This window comes from Pinus tabuliformis, chromosome 4_1 (assembly GCF_031772625.1).
Source record: "Pinus tabuliformis cultivar Carrire ecotype Pingquan chromosome 4_1, CPIR1, whole genome shotgun sequence".
Lineage (NCBI taxonomy): Eukaryota > Viridiplantae > Streptophyta > Pinopsida > Pinales > Pinaceae > Pinus > Pinus tabuliformis.
The window spans coordinates 884,607,842-884,632,475 of record NC_142303.1 but is presented as its reverse complement, the minus strand read 5'-3'; the positions used below and the strand labels follow the sequence as shown (position 1 = coordinate 884,632,475).

The 24,634-nt window shown below is 40.0% G+C and overlaps 2 protein-coding genes across 3 annotated transcripts in view; one reads left to right on the top strand and one right to left on the bottom strand.

Moving 5' to 3' along the window:
* Nucleotides 1-24,634, bottom strand: part of BIN4 (double-stranded DNA binding protein) — a 320,378-nt gene that overhangs the window by 218,594 nt on the left and 77,150 nt on the right. The window lies entirely within an intron of this gene.
* Nucleotides 6,336-17,660, top strand: LOC149179016 (uncharacterized). The gene is made up of 3 exons (XM_089423882.1): nucleotides 6,336-6,488; nucleotides 15,815-16,864; nucleotides 16,988-17,660. The coding sequence occupies exons 1-3, from the start codon at nucleotides 6,336-6,338 to the stop codon at nucleotides 17,180-17,182; spliced, it is 1,398 nt and encodes a 465-aa protein (XP_089280008.1). The 3' UTR covers nucleotides 17,183-17,660.

The window sequence follows — 24,634 nt, the reverse complement described above, 5'->3', positions numbered from 1 at the left end:
TCCTAATCACTCCTATAGTGAAAGTAAGCTCTGCCTTCTCCCAATTTGCAATTGATTATTACCTCTAGCATGAGCTTGCAAATTTGGTCTATGTCCACTCCAAAATCTTACTGTTAGTTCAGTTCCTTGATCCCAGTGCCTTTCGAATCTCTTAAGTGTGGAGACACATGTCTACAAAAGAGTTTGATCAAAGCTTCAGCAAATGGGATCTTCAAACTTCTACACTACACATCTTCTACCTAGTTCATTCTCTGTTGTATTTTTTGATGTGCCATATATATTTATGTGGCCTTCAAAAAATGAAAATATAGATATCCCAGGAACAAAATGCATTACCCAGATCTCATGCACTAATGCTGTTCTCCATGCAAAGAATCTTCTACCACGTAGTGCCAGTATAAGGCAACATTGTAACTAGTTTGGCTATTCTAAAATAATCCCAATTGTAAAAGAATGATAATATTAATTTCCTGTATCATAGATATAAAATGTTGAAATTTGGGTAGCTCGGAAGGTATTTCGGAGTGGATAAAACCCACAAAAAGGAGTTTGTTGAGCAAAGTACCCATGTCTGGGGGTTTTGACCCAATGGAGTGGGCTTAGAACCAAGCAAATAAATTTAACTTAATTGTGAGTCATGTAGGCTCAGGTGGACCAGCAAGGCCGAGGGACATGACCTAAGTTGCACAAAACGGGGAAATGGGTGCGAGTTTCCGAAACGGGAAGCGATATGAAACGCGACCTCCCCAAATTTTGGAAACGGGGAAACGCGAATATATATATATAGATATATATATATATATATATATATCTATATATATATATATATTGAAAATATTTAAATATATATATATATATATATATATGTGCAATCATAAAGCATAAATGATACATTATAATTTATTACACTTAAACATTAAGATTTAATTTACATCACATTTACTCATGAATGATCACATAACGAAAATAAAAATATCGGAATATCCAAAAGCAACCTTTATTATATATCCAAATCTCAAAATCAGCCTTTATTTATATTAATATATGAGGTTGCAAGTACAATAAAGACTATAAGGCTGCAAGAGAGAGATCCAAATCAAGATTTTCAGCATCCACATCCCATTCTTTAGAAGGACCATTGTTGTATTGGGAGTCTCCTCCTACATAGTCGAACGACCTTAGTGCTCTTGATTAAATACACGTTTTATACCCTAGTAGCCTACATGATCTTGATTATTGAGAGTTTCCCCTGCATAAAGGGCTTGGTTCTCTTGATTAAATACAAGTTCCATACCCTAGTACATGATAAAATCCAATGGAAACATTGCAATCCCTCCAATCCTGAAATCCTGAAAAACAAATAAGTTTGCTGGATTTTGAGTGAGTTCTAAAATTCTACTTTCTCCATATGAAATCCAATGAGGGCGAAACCACTCTCAAACATCCTGATTCATTTCATGGTAATGTTAAAAATTTAAGTAGAAGGATGAAAATGAAAAATAAAAGAGAATATCACTTTTACTTTTACCATGAACTACATATCCCTCAAACTCCCTGATGAACTGCATATCAACACTAGGGCAAAAATTCACTTTTATAACTTTAGACACGCATCTAGAAACAACAAGAAGTCACTAACATACCCTAAAAGTAAATTAAAAAAAAAAAAAAAAATTAAAACAAACACAAGTTAATGAGGAAACGTGGGTTGTACGGCCCTGAAACGCGTTTCCGGCCGTACTGGCCACGTTTCCATTTCGGGAAACGTGGTAGTACGGCCGGAAACGCGTTTCACGGCCGTACCAAACGCGTTTCTGCGTTTCGTACCCGTTTCCGTACAGAAACGGGCCTCTATACCACGTTTCCTGCAACATAGGACATGACCCTTGGGGTTTCACACCCCTTGGAAAAGTATAAATAGAAGGTCAAAGGAGAGGCTAATTGCACAACTGTGATGGACTAAATTTACGAGAAGATCTTCCCTAGAAAAGGCTGCATCCTAGAGAAGGAAGCCAAGTTTGGAGCTCTGTTCAAGGATGTGTTTGTTTTATAGAAGCCGAGTTGAACTACTGCCAGGAAGAGGGCCGAGTTAGGCCGCAGTTAGGTTCGCAGGTAGAAGGTCCAGGACTTCAGGAAGAATGCCAAGGGCCGCAAGCTGGCCGCAGCTGTAGAAGAAGGGATGCAGAGGGAATAAGGCAGATCAGAGTGTGAACAGGGCTGAAATAGCGCTTCATGACCTGTTGAGGAGGCTGGTTAGGGCCTCAGGAATCAAGAACAGGTTGGCCACAGTCAGGAAAGAGATTGCTGAGGCAGACCACGTCCAAGAGGAGGCTGGTTAGGGCCTCAAGAATCAAGGACAGGCAGACCAAAGTGAAGAAGGCTGTCCAGGAAGGCTTCAGGTGACTTAAGAGGACTGATCAGGGGCTTGAACAGCAGTGGGCCCAGTGCTAAAGGAGCTGCACCAGGCAGGGAGTTGCTGTTGGAGGTTGTGCCTAGGGCTGCCAGGTGGGCAGCCAAGATTGGCTGAAGTCTGTCGACAAAAGAAGTCTGTAGTTGCAAAGGACAGGAGCTATAGCAAGGACAGCAAGGATACTAATGTACCATGGGCTAAAGAGCAAGCCCATGTGAGTTTCATATTCTGCTGATTGTATTTTATTTATGAGCAGACAAGGACCTGATGGACTAGGCCTCAGCCCTGGGGTTTCAGTCGAAGGACAGACTGTTTATACTAGCATTGTAATATGTATCAGGGTTTGTAAAGGGCCATGATCCCTAATACAAGAACCCTAAGGTTTTCTTATTAATGAACAAATAATGAATGTGATTTGGGCCATAAATCTTGTGTAATATTGTTGATCTGTTTGTTGTTAAACTCCGCTGTGCAAAGTGCTTTTGGTTGAGCATACCTAATGTAATTATGTGCTTGGCTAAGTCATAGATCAGACCTAGGATGCATGGAAATTTCAACATAAAATAAGTAATTATATAACTTCTAGGTAATCTTGTAAATTGCCATGTAAATTTTGGTGTGTGATTCGTGTGTGTTGGCATAAGTCTTATCTATCCTCAGCACTTGTGGGGTGCATTACTCGGGAAGGTACATACAGGAGCCCGTTTGGTGTGTGTGGGCATCTGGCCACCATGTAGGGTGGTATATTTGGCATGTGATGGGATGTGTCTACCAACTCTTGGCACATATGGGGAGTGTTACCTATGGAGTTGTACCATTCTATTCTTGGACATTTTTGCATGCATGGACTCTTCTCTTATTCTATAAAAGGACATGGAGGCCACTTCAGCAAACTAGTCACTAATTATTCTTTCAGTGTTGATGAGAAGTTATCTGATTGCTGCTACAGATTTCTAATTTGCTGGTTTTGACTTTCAGATTTTGTATTTTTCAGATCTACAATTAATCACCAGATTTTTCTGAAATTCTGGTATGCAATGTCTACATCCCTGATCTATACTGAAAATCTGAAGTTCTGATTCGTGCTTCTTAACAATTTCAGTTGTAGGTAGCAGTCATGACAACTAGCCTCTCTTCTCCAATCTTGAGATCCCGATGACATTCTTCTCCACCATTGCTCTCATCTCTCGATTCCCTTTTATTCTTTGCCACAATCAAAAAATATATTAATTGATTCATTTCTTCTATGTATCTTTTATCTCTTCCAAGGAATTTCTTATAGCTTCCTCCACTAATAATGCAATTTGCTAATTTCCAATTATCATCACTCTGAGTGGCTGAAAATGAAGCCATTGTTGGCATTTTCCCACAACACCAAAATACTGAGTCTAGTACCATTTTTATCCTAGGTAGATAACCATTAACAAAACCAACTTGAAATCTGCTAATACATCCAGACAACAATTGTGAATCCATAAATTCCTATAATCGTTACTAACAGTTGGTAACAATTCCCAACAACAGTTTTAAAGCTAACAATTAATAACTGTTTTAATATGAAAATCTAAAGTTAAATGGGGTTCTAACACTGATCCATAAACAAGGGACCTATAGCCTACTTGCCTCACTGACACGGATACTATGCAGAAGTAACCTTTGATCACTAATTCGGTCTTCTACAGAGATTTACATCTTCAGAATGGCCTATCCCCGGGTGTAACCTGGGTCCTGTATAGAAACAGACAACTAAAAACCTCTCTGTTCACTATCCTTCAGCAGGCATGTGAGGATGGCATGTTGACTGGCTCCAAGCCTGCAGTGTTTGGTAGCAGCCTTATGCAGTTCTGGGTGCAATTCCTCTTGCCACTATTCTCCAGTGGGCATGAAAGACTGGTCTTGCTTGTAGTGGCTCTATTTCCAGGCCAACTACTTCACATACACCACACTGAAAAGTGGAATCACAACAAATCTGCTTGGCATCAACTCAGAGGAACCTCTTCATTAGTAACATATCAACACGTTTTTTCCCATTAATCAAATGAATTAACAGTTGGGTTTTGTATTCCATTAAATGTCAAACGTCAGAATGTACATTCTCATCCACAAGAATGCTATCCTTAATGGCTGCCTTGATGGAGGGCAAGGCAATGGATATATGAGAATCTTTGCCTTCTCTGAATTATGAGAATACTCCAGCAGGAAAAGGAAGCCTAATGCTTAGGTACTGAAATGAATTAGGCACTTACATATCAATAAGAAGAGAATGCTCTCAATAACTAAATTTCAACCCAGTTTTCTAGAGAGTTGTATGCCATGGGATAATCAATTTGGAAGACAAACATGATATACACACAATCACTGATATATTGAAGTAGTGCTGCTCCTTGTGTCAATAGTATATTTACGAGAGAGGAAGAAGTTACCAACTTATACCACATTCTGTGTCTCTAAATGGACTCAGATAATCTTGTAAGGTAATTCCTGACCTCCCAAACAAATAGCTATGCAAGCAGCATTCTATATCTTTAATGAGTTAGATACAAGCTTCAATGTTAGATCAGCAATTTCTCGTTAGTTAGGAAACAAGCTAAAATTGCAGGTGTTCTAAGGAGGTTTTTCTATTTAGTGGCTCCCTTTGTAGTAGCAATTATCAGTTTCTGATTCATCAAATCCCCAGAAGTCATTATCATCTTCATCTATCAGGTATGTTGGCATTTTCCAACAATCTGCTAGCTCATCATGTTGACCTTCTAAAAATAATAATGAAAACTTGAATTCGAAAAGCTGCAGCAAACACCTCAATCATTGATGACCACCAGATTGCTAATGTCTTATGCAGAGTGAAGCAATTAACACCATTCTCTGCATCTGGGGAATACCATATTGACCTCGAAGCTGCCAACCTACTAGTTAATGATAAAGTATTGCTGGCTTGAGTTGAGGCAAAGAAAGCAGTTGTAATGGTCTCTCCATAAGGGATCAACAATTACAGCCAATACGCTGTCTTTGGTGCAGAGTTAGTAGCAATGATTTTCAAAGTTACCCTGGCCATGAGGTGTTTGGAACAGCAATAAGAGGATTGACATAGCAGTGGCAACAACAGCAAAGTTGCACTGAAACAGATACAGGAACGGATACAGATACGGGGTTTGAAACGGATATGGCAGATTTTCAAAAAATCCAGATACAATACGGCAAGGAAACAGCACATAGTCAACATGGCAATCAATGCACACTGCACAGTAACTGTCTAAGTTCGATTATGTATTTTAAATATAGAATCTAGATTCTATATTTAAAATACATAATCGAACTTAGACAGTTACTGTGCAGTGTGCATTGAACGCCATGTTGACTAAAAGATAACAAAAGGCAATGAGCCTGTGGTCTGAGTGTCAGAACCATACAACTTTAAGTAAATTTCGAGTATTTTATAAAATAAAAGGGTAAGTATAATATTATTAGTTATGTTAACTAAATATTGTATTAATTATTGATATTATTAAATTAATGAAATTTTATATTAAATAAAATTAAAAGAAATAATTATTAATAAAAAATAATAAAACATAGCATGACCCTATGCAAACTTTACCAAAACCATAGAACATATATAAAGCAATATAAGGCACATAACGTATATGGTCTATAAATATTATAAGAGTTTAAAATAGAACGCTGTCAACCCTAAACACAGGTGGTGGATGTTTGTTCAGCCGTAAACCAAAGCTTATCACTTAACCCTTCACTGGAGGAATTGGGGAACAGAAAAATCACCACCCTGAAACAAATGAGGGTCCTATATAAGAAAAGGGAGGTTGCCTTCGAAGGAGAGGTTGGCCTGGAGAACGCAGTGCAGGAAGGAATAATTTACACTGAAGAACTACAGTTAGAGCAGCGTTAATTGTCCTTGAAGCTTTTGGGCATGGGGGCCAAATTACTTCAAATTGGAAGTATTTTGGAGTTCGGTACTGAGATTTTGCCCAATTTGGCAGGGAGGATTTGGTCTTTTGGTAACAGGAGTGAATTTGGAGCGGCAACAACCCAGATTGATCTCAACAGCAAAAACAATTTCCAGGTATTCTTCTGCAAAAATTTAAAATTTTAAACCCAATTACTGTATGCTTAAGAATTCCTCAGTTAGGGTATTACAAATAGTAGGAAGTGGCTTAGAAAAATAAACTCTTCTATTTCAAGTAATTGATCATCAAACATAGCAGGCTTCATAGTGAGTCCCCTTATCAGCATCCCTCAGAGTCCTAAGATGGTTAACATCACTTATAGTCATTAACAAAACTAGGGGTTAGATGGATGCTATTATCCTTCAAAATCCTCTCTGAGGCATTATTGTAGTCAAACCCTCCTCTATAGCTGGGATAGTTTGACACTGAAATTTCATCTGATGAAGCAAACAAACATTGTTGTCAATCAATTAAAGAAGAAAGTCATCATCCTCCACTTTCTAAGACAAGTGCCTTTACAGCGAGACTTCTATAAATGGTATGTTGAACACTGGGATCCCTGAGGCTAGAAGGCAGAATCCTCTTGGACAAGAGCAAGGGGTTTGTCTGTGTATTGTTAGACAAAATAGGAGGCAGCTCAAGCAGAGTTTTGGAACAGAGTATGGATGACTATTGGTGCCTTTTCTTGCGTACAAACTTAGTATGAATCCTTCTTCCCTAAGTACATGCCTCAACATAGATATTCACTGAGGATAGAGTTTCCTTGTGTCCATAACCATTCCAAGCACACATGGAGAAAATAGTGCAGCCTTTTGGTTGATTGGTTGTAGGAGAAATGAGGTTCACACTTTTGTCCAATTTAAGCTTGTTGTTCAATGGTACAACCCATATTGAAAGGTGTTGTATCTCAACCTCCCAGACTGTTGGTGTTTCTTGCTTCTCACTTATGCATTTTATTAAAGGTTGTCATTTAAACAAACCATAAGCCTTTAGTGTTCTGCTTCTAATGAAACTCAAAATGCTACACCCCTTAAGAAAACTAACTCTTGGAGTTGGCAAGTTCAAAAGAAAAGGAGGCCAAAAAAACTGGGGGTCAAAACAAAGTGCAGCTTAGGCACCAAGAGGAAGCAAAAAATTGGTTCCAAGTGGGTGGAGCATAGGTAGTGTGTATGGTCAATTACAATCAAAAGAGGATAAGAATATTGATCAAATTCAAGAGGTCTCTACTATGGCGGTTTGTGGTCCAAATTAGCAAGTTTCTATAGTCATAGAGACTACTAAAACAAACAATGTTGAAGCTCATTCACAAAATCCTTTAGCTTCTCAACAAGCATATCCATCTAACTCTCCTTCAAATGCATCCATTTCCATTTCAAAGGCTCATTGCACATTTGAAGGCCCCCAAGCCAAGAAGATCTCTATCCACAACTCTTTTGTGGCTCATGAAAAAAGATTTGAGATCAATATCCCATGAAGTTACAACCCTCAACGAGGAATGCTCAGAGAGCATTGCAGGATGATAGGCATGCCAATGTAACATACACCATGGGGACATCATACATGTTAGTCAGATGTGCTCTCCCTTTAGGAAGCTAAGCTAGTGTTTTAAATTATGATTGAAAATGAATAATTGGAAAGGAGAGTATGTTCTACAGATCATAAGGAGGGCAAAGCAGGGGGACTTTATGTGTTGCTCCATGGTTAGTCTTACATTTCTTACAAATTCATACTCTCCTCAACAAAATGGAGTTGCTGAAAAAAAACAGGACTATTGTAGAAATGGCTCAAAGCGCGTTAAAAACTGAGTCTCTTGGAAATGAATTTTGAGTTGAAGCAGTGCACACAATGGTGTATAGTATATACCATCAACCAATGTTGCACAAAGCGGGGATGTTTTATGGAAGCGCAGCGTCAGAAGCGTCATTTTTCAAAAATCGCAGAACCAAAGCGTTTCGGAAGCATCTCTCTCTCTCTCTCTCTCTCTCTCTCTCTCTCTCTATATATATATATATATATATATATATCCATTTATATTAAAAAAACATCCAAAATACCAAATTTGTTGTGGAAGATATGAAAACATGCATATTTGTACATAAATCAAGATAGATATGGCATCCATTGTACATCAATGATTAATTATTCGAGCATCAACCATCTAGATTCTAGCAATTACAAACATACATCAAATTTTTAAGCATATCATAGATAATAGAAGGTAGAAAGTACCAAAATTTTAAGCATATAATAGAAAGTAGACATTTAGAAGATAAAATCATAAAACATTCAAATAACTTATCTAGCAAGTGAGAAACTATCAACATGAGTCATGACCAAAATTCAAATAATAATGTTTACAAAATAGGCCACTTGGCCACCACCATCTACACACTAAACTAGGAAGAGTAAGACAAAAAATTTCATATTCACAATATTAACACTCTAGAGTTTAATCTACGACAAAAGTAGTGAACTATTAATATATCTACTAATCTCTCCACCTTACATCACGACCACTACGTGAACCTCCATGTGGTGGCAATAAAGAAGATAGTGGTCATGGAAGATGTGGAATTGTTGAGCCTGAAGATGAAGCCCCAACGATTGATGTTGAAGAATGGAACCTAGGGACCATGGGACTGGATGGAGGTGTCGTCTCAGATCGATCAACATCATCCAGGATAAGAGTATCCTTCAATTTCTCTAATTGCAACACTCCAGCCTCCAAATTGGCCTCCTCTGCATTTTTGTCACAAAGCTTACGGTCTTTGTTACCGCTCAAACTAGCAGAGGGTCCTAGAGGGGCACTTGCTAGGTTAAGAGCAACAATGAAGCTAAGGCCAAATCTCACCACAGCGAAAGCTTCCTACTCTTTACGAACTTTCACCAATGGGAGGAGACCCGATATATAGAGAATCACTTATGAAGGATAGATCAGCTAAAATAGGTGTGAAGTGATCTTAGGGACCCTTTCTTAGGGGAGGCTCAAGAATGGGGCTTGCTTGCCTTTTAAGCAAGGTACAAGGCTTTCTAGGAGAAGGGGATGAGGATTTAAGGGCTAGGTTTGAGGAGTGTGAATTGTAAAGGAGCTTCCAAAACCCTAAAATCCTTGTTGAACTAGGTTTCCCAAGTGGTATTTGAAGAGTAGACTTTTCAAAGGTATGGGACCACACAGGACCAAGTGGACCTAGGTTAGGTCAAGAGGAAGCAGTTTAGCAACCAATGAGAGACTTGACCTAAACAAGGAGGAGAAAGGGATCAAAGAATTGATTTCAGTCAAAGGTGCAAAATGATCCCTATGAGGAGCTAGCCTAGGGAAACTTACGGCAAAAACCAATCTCCAGGCTTGGGCTTGGGATATCTAACAAACCCACTGTCAGAATTTCCTCAAATTTCGAGGAGGCCTAAGAGAGACACCAGCACAATTGAGGCCAAGAGATCGACGTTTTTCTATGGGTGGTTTGTCGGGAAAATGATGCCCTAGGATCCCTAATGTGGCTAGACCTAGAATAAAAGAGAGGTGAAGAAAAATGTTGCTTTATGTGATCACCTTATGGTCAACTAGTGCCTAATCCTTTAGGGAGATTGGAGTCAAGAAGAATATGAATATAGACTTCGTTTCTAGGTCAAGGAGGCTCTCAGATCAACTTCACTTGTCATTAAGGAAAAGGAGAGTGATGTTATCAAGATAAATTCAACTATAGAATTATCCCCAGGAGAATTCGTTCAACATACATGGCCCATAAATAGAGATATACTATATAGAAACATAATTCCACAATTTCGTAGTAAATGCATGCAACAACTAGCCCTAGTATAGCGAAAATCTCATTATCAATGTATGTGACAAAGTAAAAGAATAAATTAAATTAAATTTGTACTTTCATGTAAGAGAATATATCCAACCACCAATAAACTTATCAATCAAGAAGCTCCAAGATAAGAAAATACAATCCATACATCAAAATTCATCCATGCTCCAATATTTCATCCACCAAGAAGGAATAGCAAAAATCTCAAGAGAGATAAGAGTCCTAACCAAGTGATGATGAGAAATGAACTCTCATCATTTGTATTTATATACCTCCAAGGACTTCGATTTAGCTATTTGAGCCTACATTAGCCCCTAAAATAGAAATAATGTGCAAATAACTAACTTTTGGTGACAAGCCTCTCAAGTGGTTGAATGATCAATAATACATATCGTTGGGCTCTCTAAGAAGCTTGATGAAGTCCATAAGTGCCATAATGATGAATAGGGCTTCCAAAAGTAATCGACAAGGGGTTGGCCCCTTATTCTCCACATAATAAACCTATGGTGCTCCCAATGGGTGTGAGGGCACACAAGTGACCTCATGGGTCTCCAAGTAAGTCGAAGATGCTTGTAGATCATTTGTAAGAGCTCAGATGATGGTTTAAGTGATGCCACATCGGCATACAAGTCCTAGGTCATCTGCCAAGTGCATGGTACAACTATGGGACTGTCTGGGCAAAGGTGAACCAAGTGCATCTTCTTTGTCCAATAGGTGAATCTCGAGCAATCTTTGAACATTTTTGGGGATCCATGGAGTGTTGTCTACTGCTGTGGAGGCTTATGGCTCTCAACACACACTACATGTGCCAATGTAGCCCTCTGGAGGATTAGGACCCCGTATAGGGAGACCAAATCAAGACAGAGACCACCTACAATCCTACATAAAATCCAATGCGTCCCCTAGCCTTCTAATACAACAAGTCATCGAGGAAATCAAGTAAAGGAACTTACAAACCATAGAAAACAAGTGGGGACTTCATAATGGCATTCCCTTCCATAATAGGCTTCGGCATGTGCTAATGTCTCCAAGCTCCAAGTGGGGTTAACCAAGTACCCTATTAGGTGGTTTCTACTTCTAAAGGGGATAGTATGTCCAAGGTAGATCTTTTAAAAGGGTGGTGTCATGTGATGGAGAGATGAATGAAGTAGGGAATGAAAGGGGCAACCCTGGGTCACATCCTGGGGTACAAGGGTAGCTAATGGAAGCCCACACTTGGGTATATAATGTATAGGAAGGCGCAATCATGCTACATAAGGTAACCTGGCCTTGATAGTTCCACCGTTCTTTATATGCCTTTTTTCTTTTACGATTTTTCTTTAATTGACTGCTCGGAGCTCAAGGGGTAAGAGCATGATGTGTGAGATATAGTAGCAGTGGTTGCCCCCTTTAAGGTAGGGCGGTTCATTGCCCATCGGGGGTTGGGACAATCATGGGTTCCTAAATGATAAAGGAGGCTCATCTAGGGCCTGTAGGAACCAGAGTGATGGCCATGATGATGGGGTAAAGCTCATGTATTGGCTTTTTCCCCATGTGCAAAATGTGTTTGTCTTCGCCATCTTTTGCATTTTATGGTACATCTTCCTGTTGAATGTGGCCAATTATGCTTTTACTTTTCTTTTCAGCTGAATCAACCTCCGAGGCATCATTCCAGGCCCGACCCAAGGTGTGGGCAAGGGGAGGGGGAAGGCTAATCCTGTGGACCTAGTGGAGGAATGTGGACCCAAGTGGAAGAAATGATGAATGGGGTTATAATGAGTGTAAGGGGAGTAATATATGTGGATGAGAGAGCGGAACCACGCAACCAAAATCAAGGTTTCCCATGTAGTACCATCCCTAAAGCTTTAAGGACAGTAAAAGAGATCCCACGGAACTAGGGTCCAAGGTTAACATCCAAAAGGGGTCTAGGGGACAAGCGCACAGACCTAACCCACTCTTTTCGCAGAATCCCCCCATTAATCCATGCCCAGAAGTGTCCATGATAAGCAAACTGCAATACTCACTTACCACATGACAAGGCATACCTTTAGGTTCGGAGGCCCACCTTCAAACATACGATCATAACAGGTGGGTGAGGGACCACATGGTTGGCTCAGGTGGCGGAGAAATGGCACATCGATCTAGTTGATGGCTGCAAAGCACTGTTGGCTGCCGGTTGAGAACCATCTTGGAGAAAAAAAATCTCCTAGGGATATCACCCACAAAATGGGGGGTAACATTTGGCTCCCACTGGGACGTGATCTCTCGGAAAAGTGGACAAAGCTACTCGAACAAGAGGTCACAAGAAATCTAGCAATCTCTTGGTTACTGTAGACCCGTTACCTGCACATATAATAGATGAAAAACACGAGGCAGCATGCTTTCGCGGCGTCTCATGATCGCACATGCTTGGATTAGACCCATAAAATCGACTCATAGAAGTAATCTTTTAAATGCAGTTTTTGTTGGCATTATGGTACATGTGTTGTCCTTGATGGCAACCCACATATATGATAACCAGATGTATCCACAGGTCAGTTCCTAAATGATAAAGTGATGACAACTCACATTGTAACATGTCAATTCAGAGGTAACAAAGTAATGGCACAGAAGAACAGGATGATGGGACAAAGTATTATAGATCAGAATCAAGAAATTGAGGAAAGAGAATGTTTTAAGTTGTATACGTTGTTTAACCTAGTCCAAGTCGCGTCTACACACGAGTACATAGAATAAAAGGTGTGTGTACGTATGCACGTAATTTCATAGAAGGAAAAGTGCGTATGGGATGGAAAATCAAGATTAAAGAATACCAAGGGTCCATACCATGGTATTAGCCCACAATATTGAGCGGAATAACGATTACTTGATCTCGTTTAAGAATACAATAGGTTCTAAGTGTTGTTTTGGTCCATGGTATTGACAAAGGCTCTAAGTATATAAGGAGGAGAAGATCAAAGGGCTAAGTGTGCAAGTGAAAGGGTTTTTCATGAATAATTTTATCTTAAGTATATTTTGTTGTAAGAGTTATGGTTATGAGATAGATTTGAAACATCTTGTGCACCCTTGGATACAATGTTGGATCAGGATCATGAGACCTGAAATGACTTATCATTGTATGATCTAATAATGGATAGGCTAGATCTGAGTGCTAACGCATGTTTTATCATTTAAATGCTATGATCTGGGTATATCTGAAGTCTTGAAAAGCTGCGAAGTTATAAGTCATTATTTGCAGATCTATACACAGGTTCGCCTTGGTGAAGACGTGTATACACGTGGATTCAGCACTTCCAAGTAGCGTATGCAGAGGAAGGGCTTGTTGTTCAGAAATGACTGATCTATCTGATCAGTGTTATTGTTTTACTGTTGTTTGTCAATGATGTCTTCATTAGATCTAAAGTTAAACTAATTGTATAAGGAGATTGAGTCTGGCTGACTAATTGATTGAGTAAGAAGGATGATTTTTTGCTGCTATCTGTTAAGAACTTTGTAATTTGACAGTAGATCTTTAGAATTTCTTTGGTTATTACAATTTTTGGTTCAGAAGTTTTATGATTCAGTATCTTTAGAGGTATATGCAGGTTGAGTTACAGAAAGTGGCGTATACATGCAGGTTGTCCTCATTGAAGTAGCGTATACATTCTGACATATGATTTTTGAGGTTGCAGTTGGTTCTGGTTGTTGATGCAATGTTCTGGGTTCAGCTCTGTGTTCTGGTGACAGTGATCTGACTGTTCAGATTGATTGTGTTTTGCTTCAGATTTGATGGGTTTCAGTCAGGGTTGCAGGAATCGCCCCCCCCCCCCGCCGGATCCAAACCCGGAACCGCGGATCGGAGCGAAGCGTCCCGGAATCCAAGTTGGAAGCGCGGATCGGATTTGGAGGTGGCGCGGATCCGCAAAAAAAAAACGATTCCTGGCATTTTGGGTTGCGGCCGCCCGGAACCGCGGATCGGAGGGCGGTTCGGGCACGGGGTGGCGCCACGCTTCCTGCCCGGAACCGCACGCCACCCGCACGCCACCCAGGCGCACCCGGACGCAACCCCGCGGCAGCGGATTTTTATTTTATTTTTTTTAAATTTGTTTTAACATGTAACTTAACTAGCATGAGGGGGTGGGTTAGGTGAGTTTAGGGTGAGTCTAGGGTGACTTTAGAAAAGAATAAAGCCCCCATTCTCTTCTCATTTTCTCACTTTGAGTTTATGAGAGTTGGAGAAGAGAAGAGAGGAGAGGAGAAGAGAAGAGAGGAAAGGAGAGGAGAAGAGAGGAGAGCTTGGAGGAGTGAAGAAGGAGGAGCTAGGAGAAGGAGGAGGAGCTTGGAGCAAGAGCTTGGAGGACTTCATCTACAAGAGCTAAAGAGGTAAGTTCAAACCCCAAACTCCCTTGTTTTTTTGAAAAAAAAATTGTATTTTCTCCTCCCTCTCCTACTCTTTCCCATTGTTTCTACTTGCTCCTTTATTTACAGGTTGTCCACCACCTATATCCATATTCCAAGATGGTGTTCTTTTGGCTTCTATGTATCATTCCACTCTTGGTTTTAATGATGGCAAGGGTGAGGAATAGAGGGGAAGAGGAAGGGGATGAACTTGGTCCTAATAGTAGTGACCCAATGTATGATGAGGAGGAAGGGTTTGAAGAGGAAGGGGATGAACTTGAAGAGGACACTGAAGCACAAGATGGGAAAGGTACATCAAATCCCTTGTGGAACTATGTGACCAAACTTGAAGGGGGAAAGGGTGGTGGATCTTACAAATGGATGTGCCCTCATGATTGTCATGGAGGAAAACCATATACGGGTTCATATACCCGTCTGAGGAGGCATCTTTGTGGGGTGCTAGAGAGTGATGAAAAAAAGGGTTCTGTGGGGGTAGCCATTTGCCCAAAAATTTCAAGTGAACAAAGACAAAAATACATCAAAATAGAGATGGCTGCACAACAAAAAAACAAGAAACAAAAAACTCATTCAGAATCAAGTGCAAACTCTAAATTTGGTAGTTGCCCATCTCCTCATGGTACTTCTGCAACCTCTGGAGGTAGAAAAACAATAGGGGATTTCCTTAATGTTTCTGGGAGGGATGATGTGGATGGAAAGGTAGTCCGTTTTCTTTGTGCTTGCGGTGTACCATTCAATGTGCTTCGCTCTCCCTATTGGCATGACATGGTAAAGGCCATCAATGAAGCCCCAAAAGGATACAAGGCCCCCAACTATGAGAAAGCTAGAACAGTGTTATTAGAAAGAGAAAAAGCTAAGGTTCAAAGAGCTTTGACACGTTTTACACATGAGTGGGTGGATTATGGGGTATCCATTGTATCAGATGGGTGGACAAATATTAGAAACCAACATTTGATAAATGTTCTTGGTGTTTCTTCTAAGGGTGCAGTATTTATTGCATGTCATGACTCCTCCTCCATCAGTGCAACTGCACAAAACATTGCAGATCTCCTATTGAAATCAATCAAAGATGTTGGTCCGAATAATGTGGTTCAAGTGATCACAGATAATGCAGCAAATTGTAAGGCAGCAGGAAAAATTATTGAGCGTACTCATCCACACATCTTTTGGTCTGGGTGCCTGGTTCACACATTGAACCTTTTGATGCATGATATTGTGAAACACAAAGAATGTGGGTGGATTGCTGAGGTTTACAGGAAAGGAAGCAGCTCATTAAATTCATCACAGGGCATACAAGGGTAAACTACTTCTATGGCACTTACTCCAAGTTGCAATTGCTTAAAATTGCAAAGACAAGATTTGCTAGTTATTACCTCACCTTTAGGCGGCTAGTGAAGGTGAGACAAGCTTTAACTAATCTGGTGTGTGCTGAAACATGGGATGAAATTAACCAGTGTACAGATGGTGCTACTGCTAATGTAGTCAAGGACACTGTTCTTGACACTTACTTTTGGTCACAGGTTAAATATGTTTTGCAATTCACCAAACCAATTTATTACATGATCAAGTTTGCAGATTCAGATCGACCAGTAATTGGGGAGGTGTATGAGCAAATGGATAGCATGTTGGGGCAGATTAAAGACATTGTTGAGCCTAGAGATACCACCTTGTACAATTATATTCGTGAAGAGGTGGAAAAGCGATGGGATATGCTAAATGTTCCATTGCATGCATTAGCATATGTTTTGACACCTAGGTACTATCATCCATCATGGCTTTCAAAACCAGCACCTGGGGGGGGAAGCAGGAAAAAACCACACCAAGATAAAGAGGTTCACGAAAAATATATGGCTGCATTGAGTAGATTAATCCCTGATAATGAGGAGGCTGCATTGGTACGGAGACAGGTGAGCAACTATACGCTCAACACTGGTCCATTTGGGAGCATGCATTCAATTGAAGATCGAGAGCATTTTTCTGCTCTTGAGTGGTGGAACATGCATGGAGGGCCTACTCCACTTCTACAGAGTTTGGCATTGCGGGTGCTATCACAGGTGGTAAACACTTCTTCTGCAGAGAGGTGTTGGAGCTCTTATTCTTTCATCCACAGTGTTAAAAGGAACAGGTTGAGTTTAGACCGGGCAGAGAGCTTGGTTTATGTTCATTACAACTTGCGATTGTTGTCCCATTACTGTGAAGATGCAAAGTCTAATAAAGACTTGTTGACTTGGGACAAGCATCCAGAGGAGCCCAATTTGGAGGATGGAGTGTTGCAACTAGAGCAATTAGAGGATGCTCTTATCCAGGTATGTCCATTGTGGTATGAATTTTCCAATTTTCCCTTATAAAGCATTTCTCTAATTCATGTTTTTAATTTTTTTGTTAACTAGTGTTTTTTTTTTTTGCATGAATTTTTTGAGCGATTCTAGGATGATGATGACCGTGTTGATATGCCACCACCCCCACCCCCATCTGGTCCTAGGTTCCATGGTTCAACACCAACAGCAGGGGGTTCTTCTTCATCAGTTCCAGTGCCACGACTTACACAGGGACCATTTTCTTCATTGCCACCACGTGGAGGCACGCCATCACGTTCTATTCGTGGTGGAAGGAGGAGAGATTAGTAGATATATTCACAATCTACTTCTTTTTGTCATAGTCTATAGATTACTCATTAGACTTGTAGACTTGTGAATTTGAATTTTGAACCTTTTTGGCTTGGCGGTGACCAAGTGACATATTTTGTAAACATTATTATTTGAATTTTGGACATGACAAATGTTGACAGTTGCTCACTTGCTAGATAAATCATAATATGCTCTATGTTTTATGTTTTATAATATGCTTAAATGTTTTATGTTTTATAATATGCTTAAAAATTTGATGTATGTTTGTAATAGCTAGAATATAGATGATTGTTGTACATACTAGTAACTACAATGGAATCATGGATGCCATATCTATCTTGATTTATGCAAAAATATGCATGTTTTCATGTCTTCTACAATTAATTTGGTATTTGGGATGTTTGTTTTGAGTATAAATGCAAAAAAATATATAAAAATATATATATATATAGCAGACGCTTCCGCGGACGCTTCGCTCCCTAGATTTTTGGAAAATGACGCTTCCGCGCTTCGCGCTTCCGCTTCGCTCCCGCTTCGTGCAACATTGGTTTCAGTAATAGGTGATGCAGTTGTGATTGATTTTGAGTTTCAATGTTGTTGATGTGTACCAGGAGTATCCAGTCTAAAAATTTATGAATCGTGGTCCCTAGAGAATGAGTGAAGGTGGTAGCCTTTTATAGGTTGGCGCCTACGCACTAGTAATTATATCAACCAATACAAGAACTAGGGGGTTCGAGCTCCCTTCTAGTAGAAGCTAGAAAACGAGTGAAGGTTGTAGCCTTCAGCAGGTAGATGCCTGCATACTGGAAAGAGTCTGCACCAGTACAAAACTTGTAAACACTTTTAATAATAAGAATATTAAAGACTGAGACAACCGCAACGGTGGTTTTTTCCCACATTGGGTTTCCACCTGAAAAATCTTGGTGTTCATGTGTGTTGCTTATGTGTGTTGATTTATTATGTTCTTACTGCATTTGTTTACTGCTTAGTAAATGCATCACACTCTGATTTAAGTTCAACAAACAATGAATTAGTTGTTTTACAAGTTTATTATCTATATCATGGTTTCATTCATTATAGTCACGGACATATGTTGTTTGGTCTCTGTAAAATCGCCTATACAATTTGAAAAAGAAAAATTATTGTTGAAAGTTTAAATATTGATTAACCCCCCCCCTCGGTGTTTTTCCCAACAATTTTTAAGTCTAGATGCAATTTTTAAGTCTAGATGCAACTAATCTATCATGAGAAATATCATATGACATTAGTTTTAATGCAAAATGAGCATTCAATGCATCCTACCCTATCATGCGTATGACGAAGCTAATATTAAGCGTAATCATAAAGCCAGTGCATCCAACATATCATCAAATCAATACAAATAAGCGTGCCTACATGATTAACCATGCAACAAATCCCAAAGCAAATGCAAGGCCAAACACATGGAGGATGTTGCGGGCAGGAGGTGGGAAAATATAGTTTCCATATGAGGTAAGAGGAATCCCTAAGAGAAGAAACACGAGTCAATCTAGAAATGTGGAACCTTCCCTTTAAGTACACAATGGTGGAATGAATAATTATCCTTAAGAACCTTTTATCACAATCATTGCCTATAATATTGTGCTTTGAAGATGTCACGCCGTTGTGATGAGAAGGGAACGAAGGGTGAGGGAAAGGAGTGCAACAAATATGTTGCTCAATGTGATGGTCACATCAGAGAGGGGAGGTCATGGAGTGATCAAAACCCTAAGGGTGTGTCCAAGGAGGTAAAGTATAATCAATGAGGGGCTCTTCCTTTGACACTATACTCATAAGGGGGAAGGGCTCATAGTCACTTGAGATGATATGACAAGGGGTGAGGGAAACACTCGATGAAGACTCAAGATGATGAACAATAGAAAAGGCCAAAGGGGAAGGTAAGTTTCAATGAGATCCTGAAAACCCAACTCTAGAGGCTCAAGTGATTTGAATAAACTCCCGAAATCATAAGGAAGGAAGGTAGGAATCTTATTGATTTCCTTATTATAAGCATCAAAAGTTGGGTTCTCCTTAAAAGGAGAATCAATTATTTTCTTCATGTGAGGGAAAACAATAATTCTCCTTCCCAGGAGTATCGATGGATATGTCATCGCAAGTAATGCCTGGGAGAAAGGGAAAACTACTCTTGGCCTCATCCTCTTTGTCGGTATCATAAATGGGAGCACAACCAAATTGAGGCCCAACAATTTCCCATTTCTCCTTTCCAATGCAGAAATAATCTCTAATGTCATCTTTCAAGGAGATCACCTTCCTAAAGGTTCTCAAAAGGAGATTCATTGGGAGTAATATCCTTAAGAAAGGTAAGGTCAACCTCAACTTTACTTTCCATAGCCTCATCATCCCCAATACACATGTTTTCAAAATCATCCCTTTCATCATGCAGACGCAACAAGGACTCAACTTTTTGCTCATCGGACAGATCCTCAAGGGTATCTTCATCTTGGTTGGTTGACAAGCGGGACGTCTCTTCTTCCCTCTTCTCTTGAAGAACAACTGCTAAGGTATTTGTTACATGATTTTGGTAATATGCTTCTAGGAGGAGAGCATTAGTGGGGTTTTCTTTATATTCACATTTCATCTTATGAAGCTTCACCTCTTCTTCGTGCAAACGAAAGAATACTTCATTAGAATTACATTCCCTTACTAACCCCCTGCATGACCTACTATATTCATCCATTCTTTCTTGCGTGATTTGGAGGCTTAGAGGATCCAACTCTTCATCATCATAGGAGATGTTCCTCTCCTCATTGTCATTCTCTTTCAATTCTATAACTGACATTTTCTCATCATCCTCACTCACACTTGAGCTTTCAATGTCATCCAAATGATTACTCGTTGTGGGACTTTGCGGTCGACTATAACATTTATCATTGATTAGGTCAGTCAGAATATTCGAAGCATAGGTTAGGCGAGCAAGGTCAAAGAGTTAACTAGGATCCCCCTCATAGAAATTTCTCATTATGTCGAATTGCACTTGTTGTGATCTATAAAACCCGAGCATGAGTTCCATATCCATACCTTCCAATATATTTTGATAAGATTTTGCATATTTGTCCCCATTCTTTTGCAGTTCTTGAATGTCTTGGTCAGTGAGTTTTGCAAATGTAGAACCAAGATTAATCTCTCTTTTACTATTGTCCATTTTCTATGATCTTGCATATTAGGATTGAAATGGAGTCGCCAGGGTGAACTAAAGTGCCTTGATCGATGCTCGCTTCACCCTACAAAAATTAACTTTAAAGCTTAATGAAAAACTAGGGCTTCGTTCTTCCAAAGGAGTCGCCAATAACGATATGTCAATATATCGCATAGGGAACAAAACACACGTTTCGTGTCTTCAGCAACGGCGCCAAAATGTTACCGCTCAAACTAGCAAGGGGTCCTAGAGGGGCACTTGCTAGGTTAAGAGCGACAATGAAGCTAAAACCTACTATCACCACAGTTAAAGCTTCCTACTATTTATGGACTTTACTATTTATGGACTTTCACCAATGGGAGGAGACTTGATATAGAGAATCACTTATGAGGGATAGATCAGCTAAAATGGGTGTGAGATGATCTCGGGGACCCTTTCCTAGGGGAGGCTCAAGAATGGGACTTGCTTGCCTTTTAAGCAAGGTACAAGGCTTTCTAAGAGAAGGGGATGAGGATTTAAGTGCTAGGTTTGAGGAGTGTGAATTTTAAAGGAGCTTCTAAAACCCTAAAATCCTTGTTGAACTTGGTTTCCAAAGTGGTTTTTGAAGAGTTGAATTTTCAAAGGTATCGGACCACACAGGACCCAGTGGACCCAGATTAGGTCAAGAGGAAGGATTTTAGCAACTAATGATAGACTTGACCTAAATTAGGAGGAGAAAGGGGTCAAAGAATTGATTTTCAGCTGAAGGTGCAAAATGATCCCTATGAGGAGCTAGCATAGGGAAACATAGGGCAAAACAAATCTCGAGGTTAGGGCTTGGGATATCTCACAACCCTACCGTCAGAATTTCCTCAAATTTGAGGGAGGCCTAGGAGAGGCACCAATGCAATTGAGGCCAAGAGATCAAAGTTTTTCTATGGGTGGTTTGTTAGGAAAATGATGCCCTAGGAGCCCTAATGTGGCTACACCTATAATAAGGGAGAGGTGAAGAAAAATGGTTCTTTAAGTGATCACCTTATGGTAGACCAATGCCTAATCCTTTGGGGAGATTGGAGTCAAGAAGAATATGAAGATAGACTTCGTTTCTAGGTCAAGGAGGCAAAGGAGAGTGACTTTAAAAGCTTTTATACTTCGTTTTGCAAGGTGAAGTGGATTATCAACATAAATTCAACCATAGAATTATCCCTAGGAGAATTCGTTCAATATACATGGCCCATACATAGAGATATGCTATATAGAAACATAATTCCACAATTTCACAGTAAATGCATGCAACAACTAGCCCTAGCATAGTGAAAATCTCATTATCAATGTATGTGACAAAGTAAAGGAATAAATAGCATTAAATTGGTGCTTTCATATAAGAGAATAGATCCAACCACCAATAAACTTGCCAATCAAGAAGCTCCAAGATAAGAAAATACAATCCATACATCAAAATTCATCCATGCTCCAAAATTTCGTCCACCAAGGAATAGCGAAAATCTCAAGAGAGATACAAGTCCTAACCAAGTGACAATGAGAAATGAACAATCATCATTTGTATTTATACACCTCTAAGGAGTTCAATTTAGCTATTTGAGCCTACATTAGCCCCTAAAATAGAAATAATGTGCAAATAACTAACTTTTGGTGACAAGGCCACCAAACTAGCTCATAAAAAAAAATAACAAGCCTCTCAAGACGTCGAGTGATCAATAATACATATCGTTGGGCTCTCTAAGAATCCTGATGAAGTCCATAAGTGCCATAATGATGAATAGGACTTCCAAAAGCAATGGACACAGGGTTGGCCCCTTGTTCTCCACATAATAAACCTATGGTGCTCCCAATGGTTGTGAGGGAACACAAGTGACCTCATGGGTCTCCAAGTAAGTCGAAGATACTTGTAAATCATTTGTAAGGGCTCAAATGATGGTGTAAGTGATGCCACATCAACATACAAGTCCTGGGTCATCTACCAAGTGCATGGTACAACTGTGGGGTTGTTTGGGCAAAGGTGAACCAGGTGCATCTTCCTCGTCCAACAAGTGAATCTCGAGCAATCTCTGAACATCTCTGGGGATCCATGGAGTGTTGTCTAGGGATGTGGAGGCCCATGACTCTCAACACACACCCTACATGTGCCAATGTAGCCCTTTGGAGTGTTAGGACTCTGTATAGGGAGACCAAATCCAAAATGGAGACCACCTGCAATCCTACATAAGATCCAATGCATCCCCTAGCCTTCCAATATAACAAGTCATCAAGGAAATCGAGTAAAGGAGCTTACAAACCATCCACAACAGGTGGGGACTTCATAATGGCATGCCCTTCCATAATGGGCTTTGCCATGTGCTAATGTCTCCAAGCTCCAAGTGGGGCTAACCAAGTATCCTATTAGGTGGTTTCTACTTCTAAAGGGGATAGTATATCCAAGATAGATCCTTTAAAAGGGTGGTAGCATGTGATGGAGAGATGAATGGAGTAGGGAATGAAAGGGGCAGCCCTGGGTCACGTGTTGGGGTACAAGGGAAGCCCACACTTGGGTATATAATGTATAGGAAGGAGCAATCGTGGTACATGAGGTGCCCCAGCCTTGATTTTCCCACCATTTTTTATATTCCTTTTTACTTTTACGATTTTTCTTTAATTGACTACTCGGGGCTGAAGGGGTAAGAGCATGATGTGTGAGATATAGCAGCAGTGGATACCCCCTTTAAGGTAGGGCGATTCATTGCCCAACAGAAGTTGGGACAATCATGGGTTCCTAAATGATAAAGGAAGCTCAATTGGGCCTGTAGGAACCATGGTGATGTCCATGATGATGGGGTAGAGCTCATGTATTGGCTTTTGCCCACATGCTAAACGTGTTTGCCCCGGCCATCTTTTGCAATTTGTGGTACATCTTGCTGTTGAATGTGGCCAACTATGCTTTTACTTTTCTTATCAGTTGTATCAACCTTTGGGGCATCATTCCAGGCTCGACTAAAGGTGTGGGCAAGGGGATGGAAAAGGCTAAGCCTATGTGGACCCAATGGAGGAATGTGGAACCAAGTGGGAGAAATGATGAATGGTGTTATAATGAGTGTAAGAGGAGTAATATATGTGGATGATGGAGTGGGACCACGCAACCAAAATCAGGGTTTCCCATGTAGTACCATCCCTAAAGCCCAAAGGTCCATAAAAGAGATCCCACTGGACTAGGGTCCAAAGTTAACATCCAAAAGAGGTCTAGGGGACAAGAGCACAGACCTAGCCCACTCTTTCCGCTAAATCCCCCCATTAATCCATGGCCATAAATGTCCATGATAAGCAAACTACAATATTGAATTACCACATGACAAGGCATACCTTTAGGTTCAGGAGGTCCACCTTCAAACATATGATCATAGCAAATGGGTGAGGGACCACATGGTTGGCTCAGGTGGTGGAGAAATGGCACAACGAGCTAGTTGGTGGTTGCAAGGGGTTGTTGGCTGTCAGCTGAGGACCATCTTGCAGAAAAAAATTCTCCTAGGGATATCACCCACAAAATGGTGGGTAACAGTCTTTATTATTCTTTGCATCCTCACAGTAATGGGACAACAATCACAAGTTGTAATGCACATAAATCAAGCTCTCTGCCCGATCTACATTTAGTTTGTTCCTTTTAACATTGTGGATGAAACTATATGTGCTCCAACACCTCTCTGCAAAAGAAGTGTTTACCACCTGTGATAGCACTCGTACTACAAAAGATTGTAGTAGTGCAGTAGCACCTCCATGCATGTTCTATTGAAATTCGAATATTCTATAATAAAACAATTACTTATTCCAAAAACTTCTTTCTGCGGCAATATTAGTTAAGCAATTGTAGATAGAACATAAACCAAGTACACAATAGAAGATAGCCAAGAACAAAATGAGACAGAGAATTTAGGTACAATGACCAGGGCAAAACCCACAAGGGGAAAGCCCAACCAAATTCTTCTTCTATTAGATATCAATTGTTCAGCAGAGATACAAAGTATGCTGAGAGAACAAGAGAATGAGTAAGTTCACCCAAATCTGAACAAACTGTAGCATGAAGATCACTAGTAGGAGCAGCAGATACAAACATTGAATCAACCTTCTCTTCAACTAAATCAACACTAAAGAATTGAATCAACCTTGGCTCACCAAGTTTTGCTATTACTCTCCAAGTCTCTCCAACCCACAAGGGGAAAACCCAATCAAATTTCTCTTCTATTAGATATTAGTTGTTTAGCAGAGATACAGAGTATGATGAGAGATCAATAGAATGAGTAAGTTCA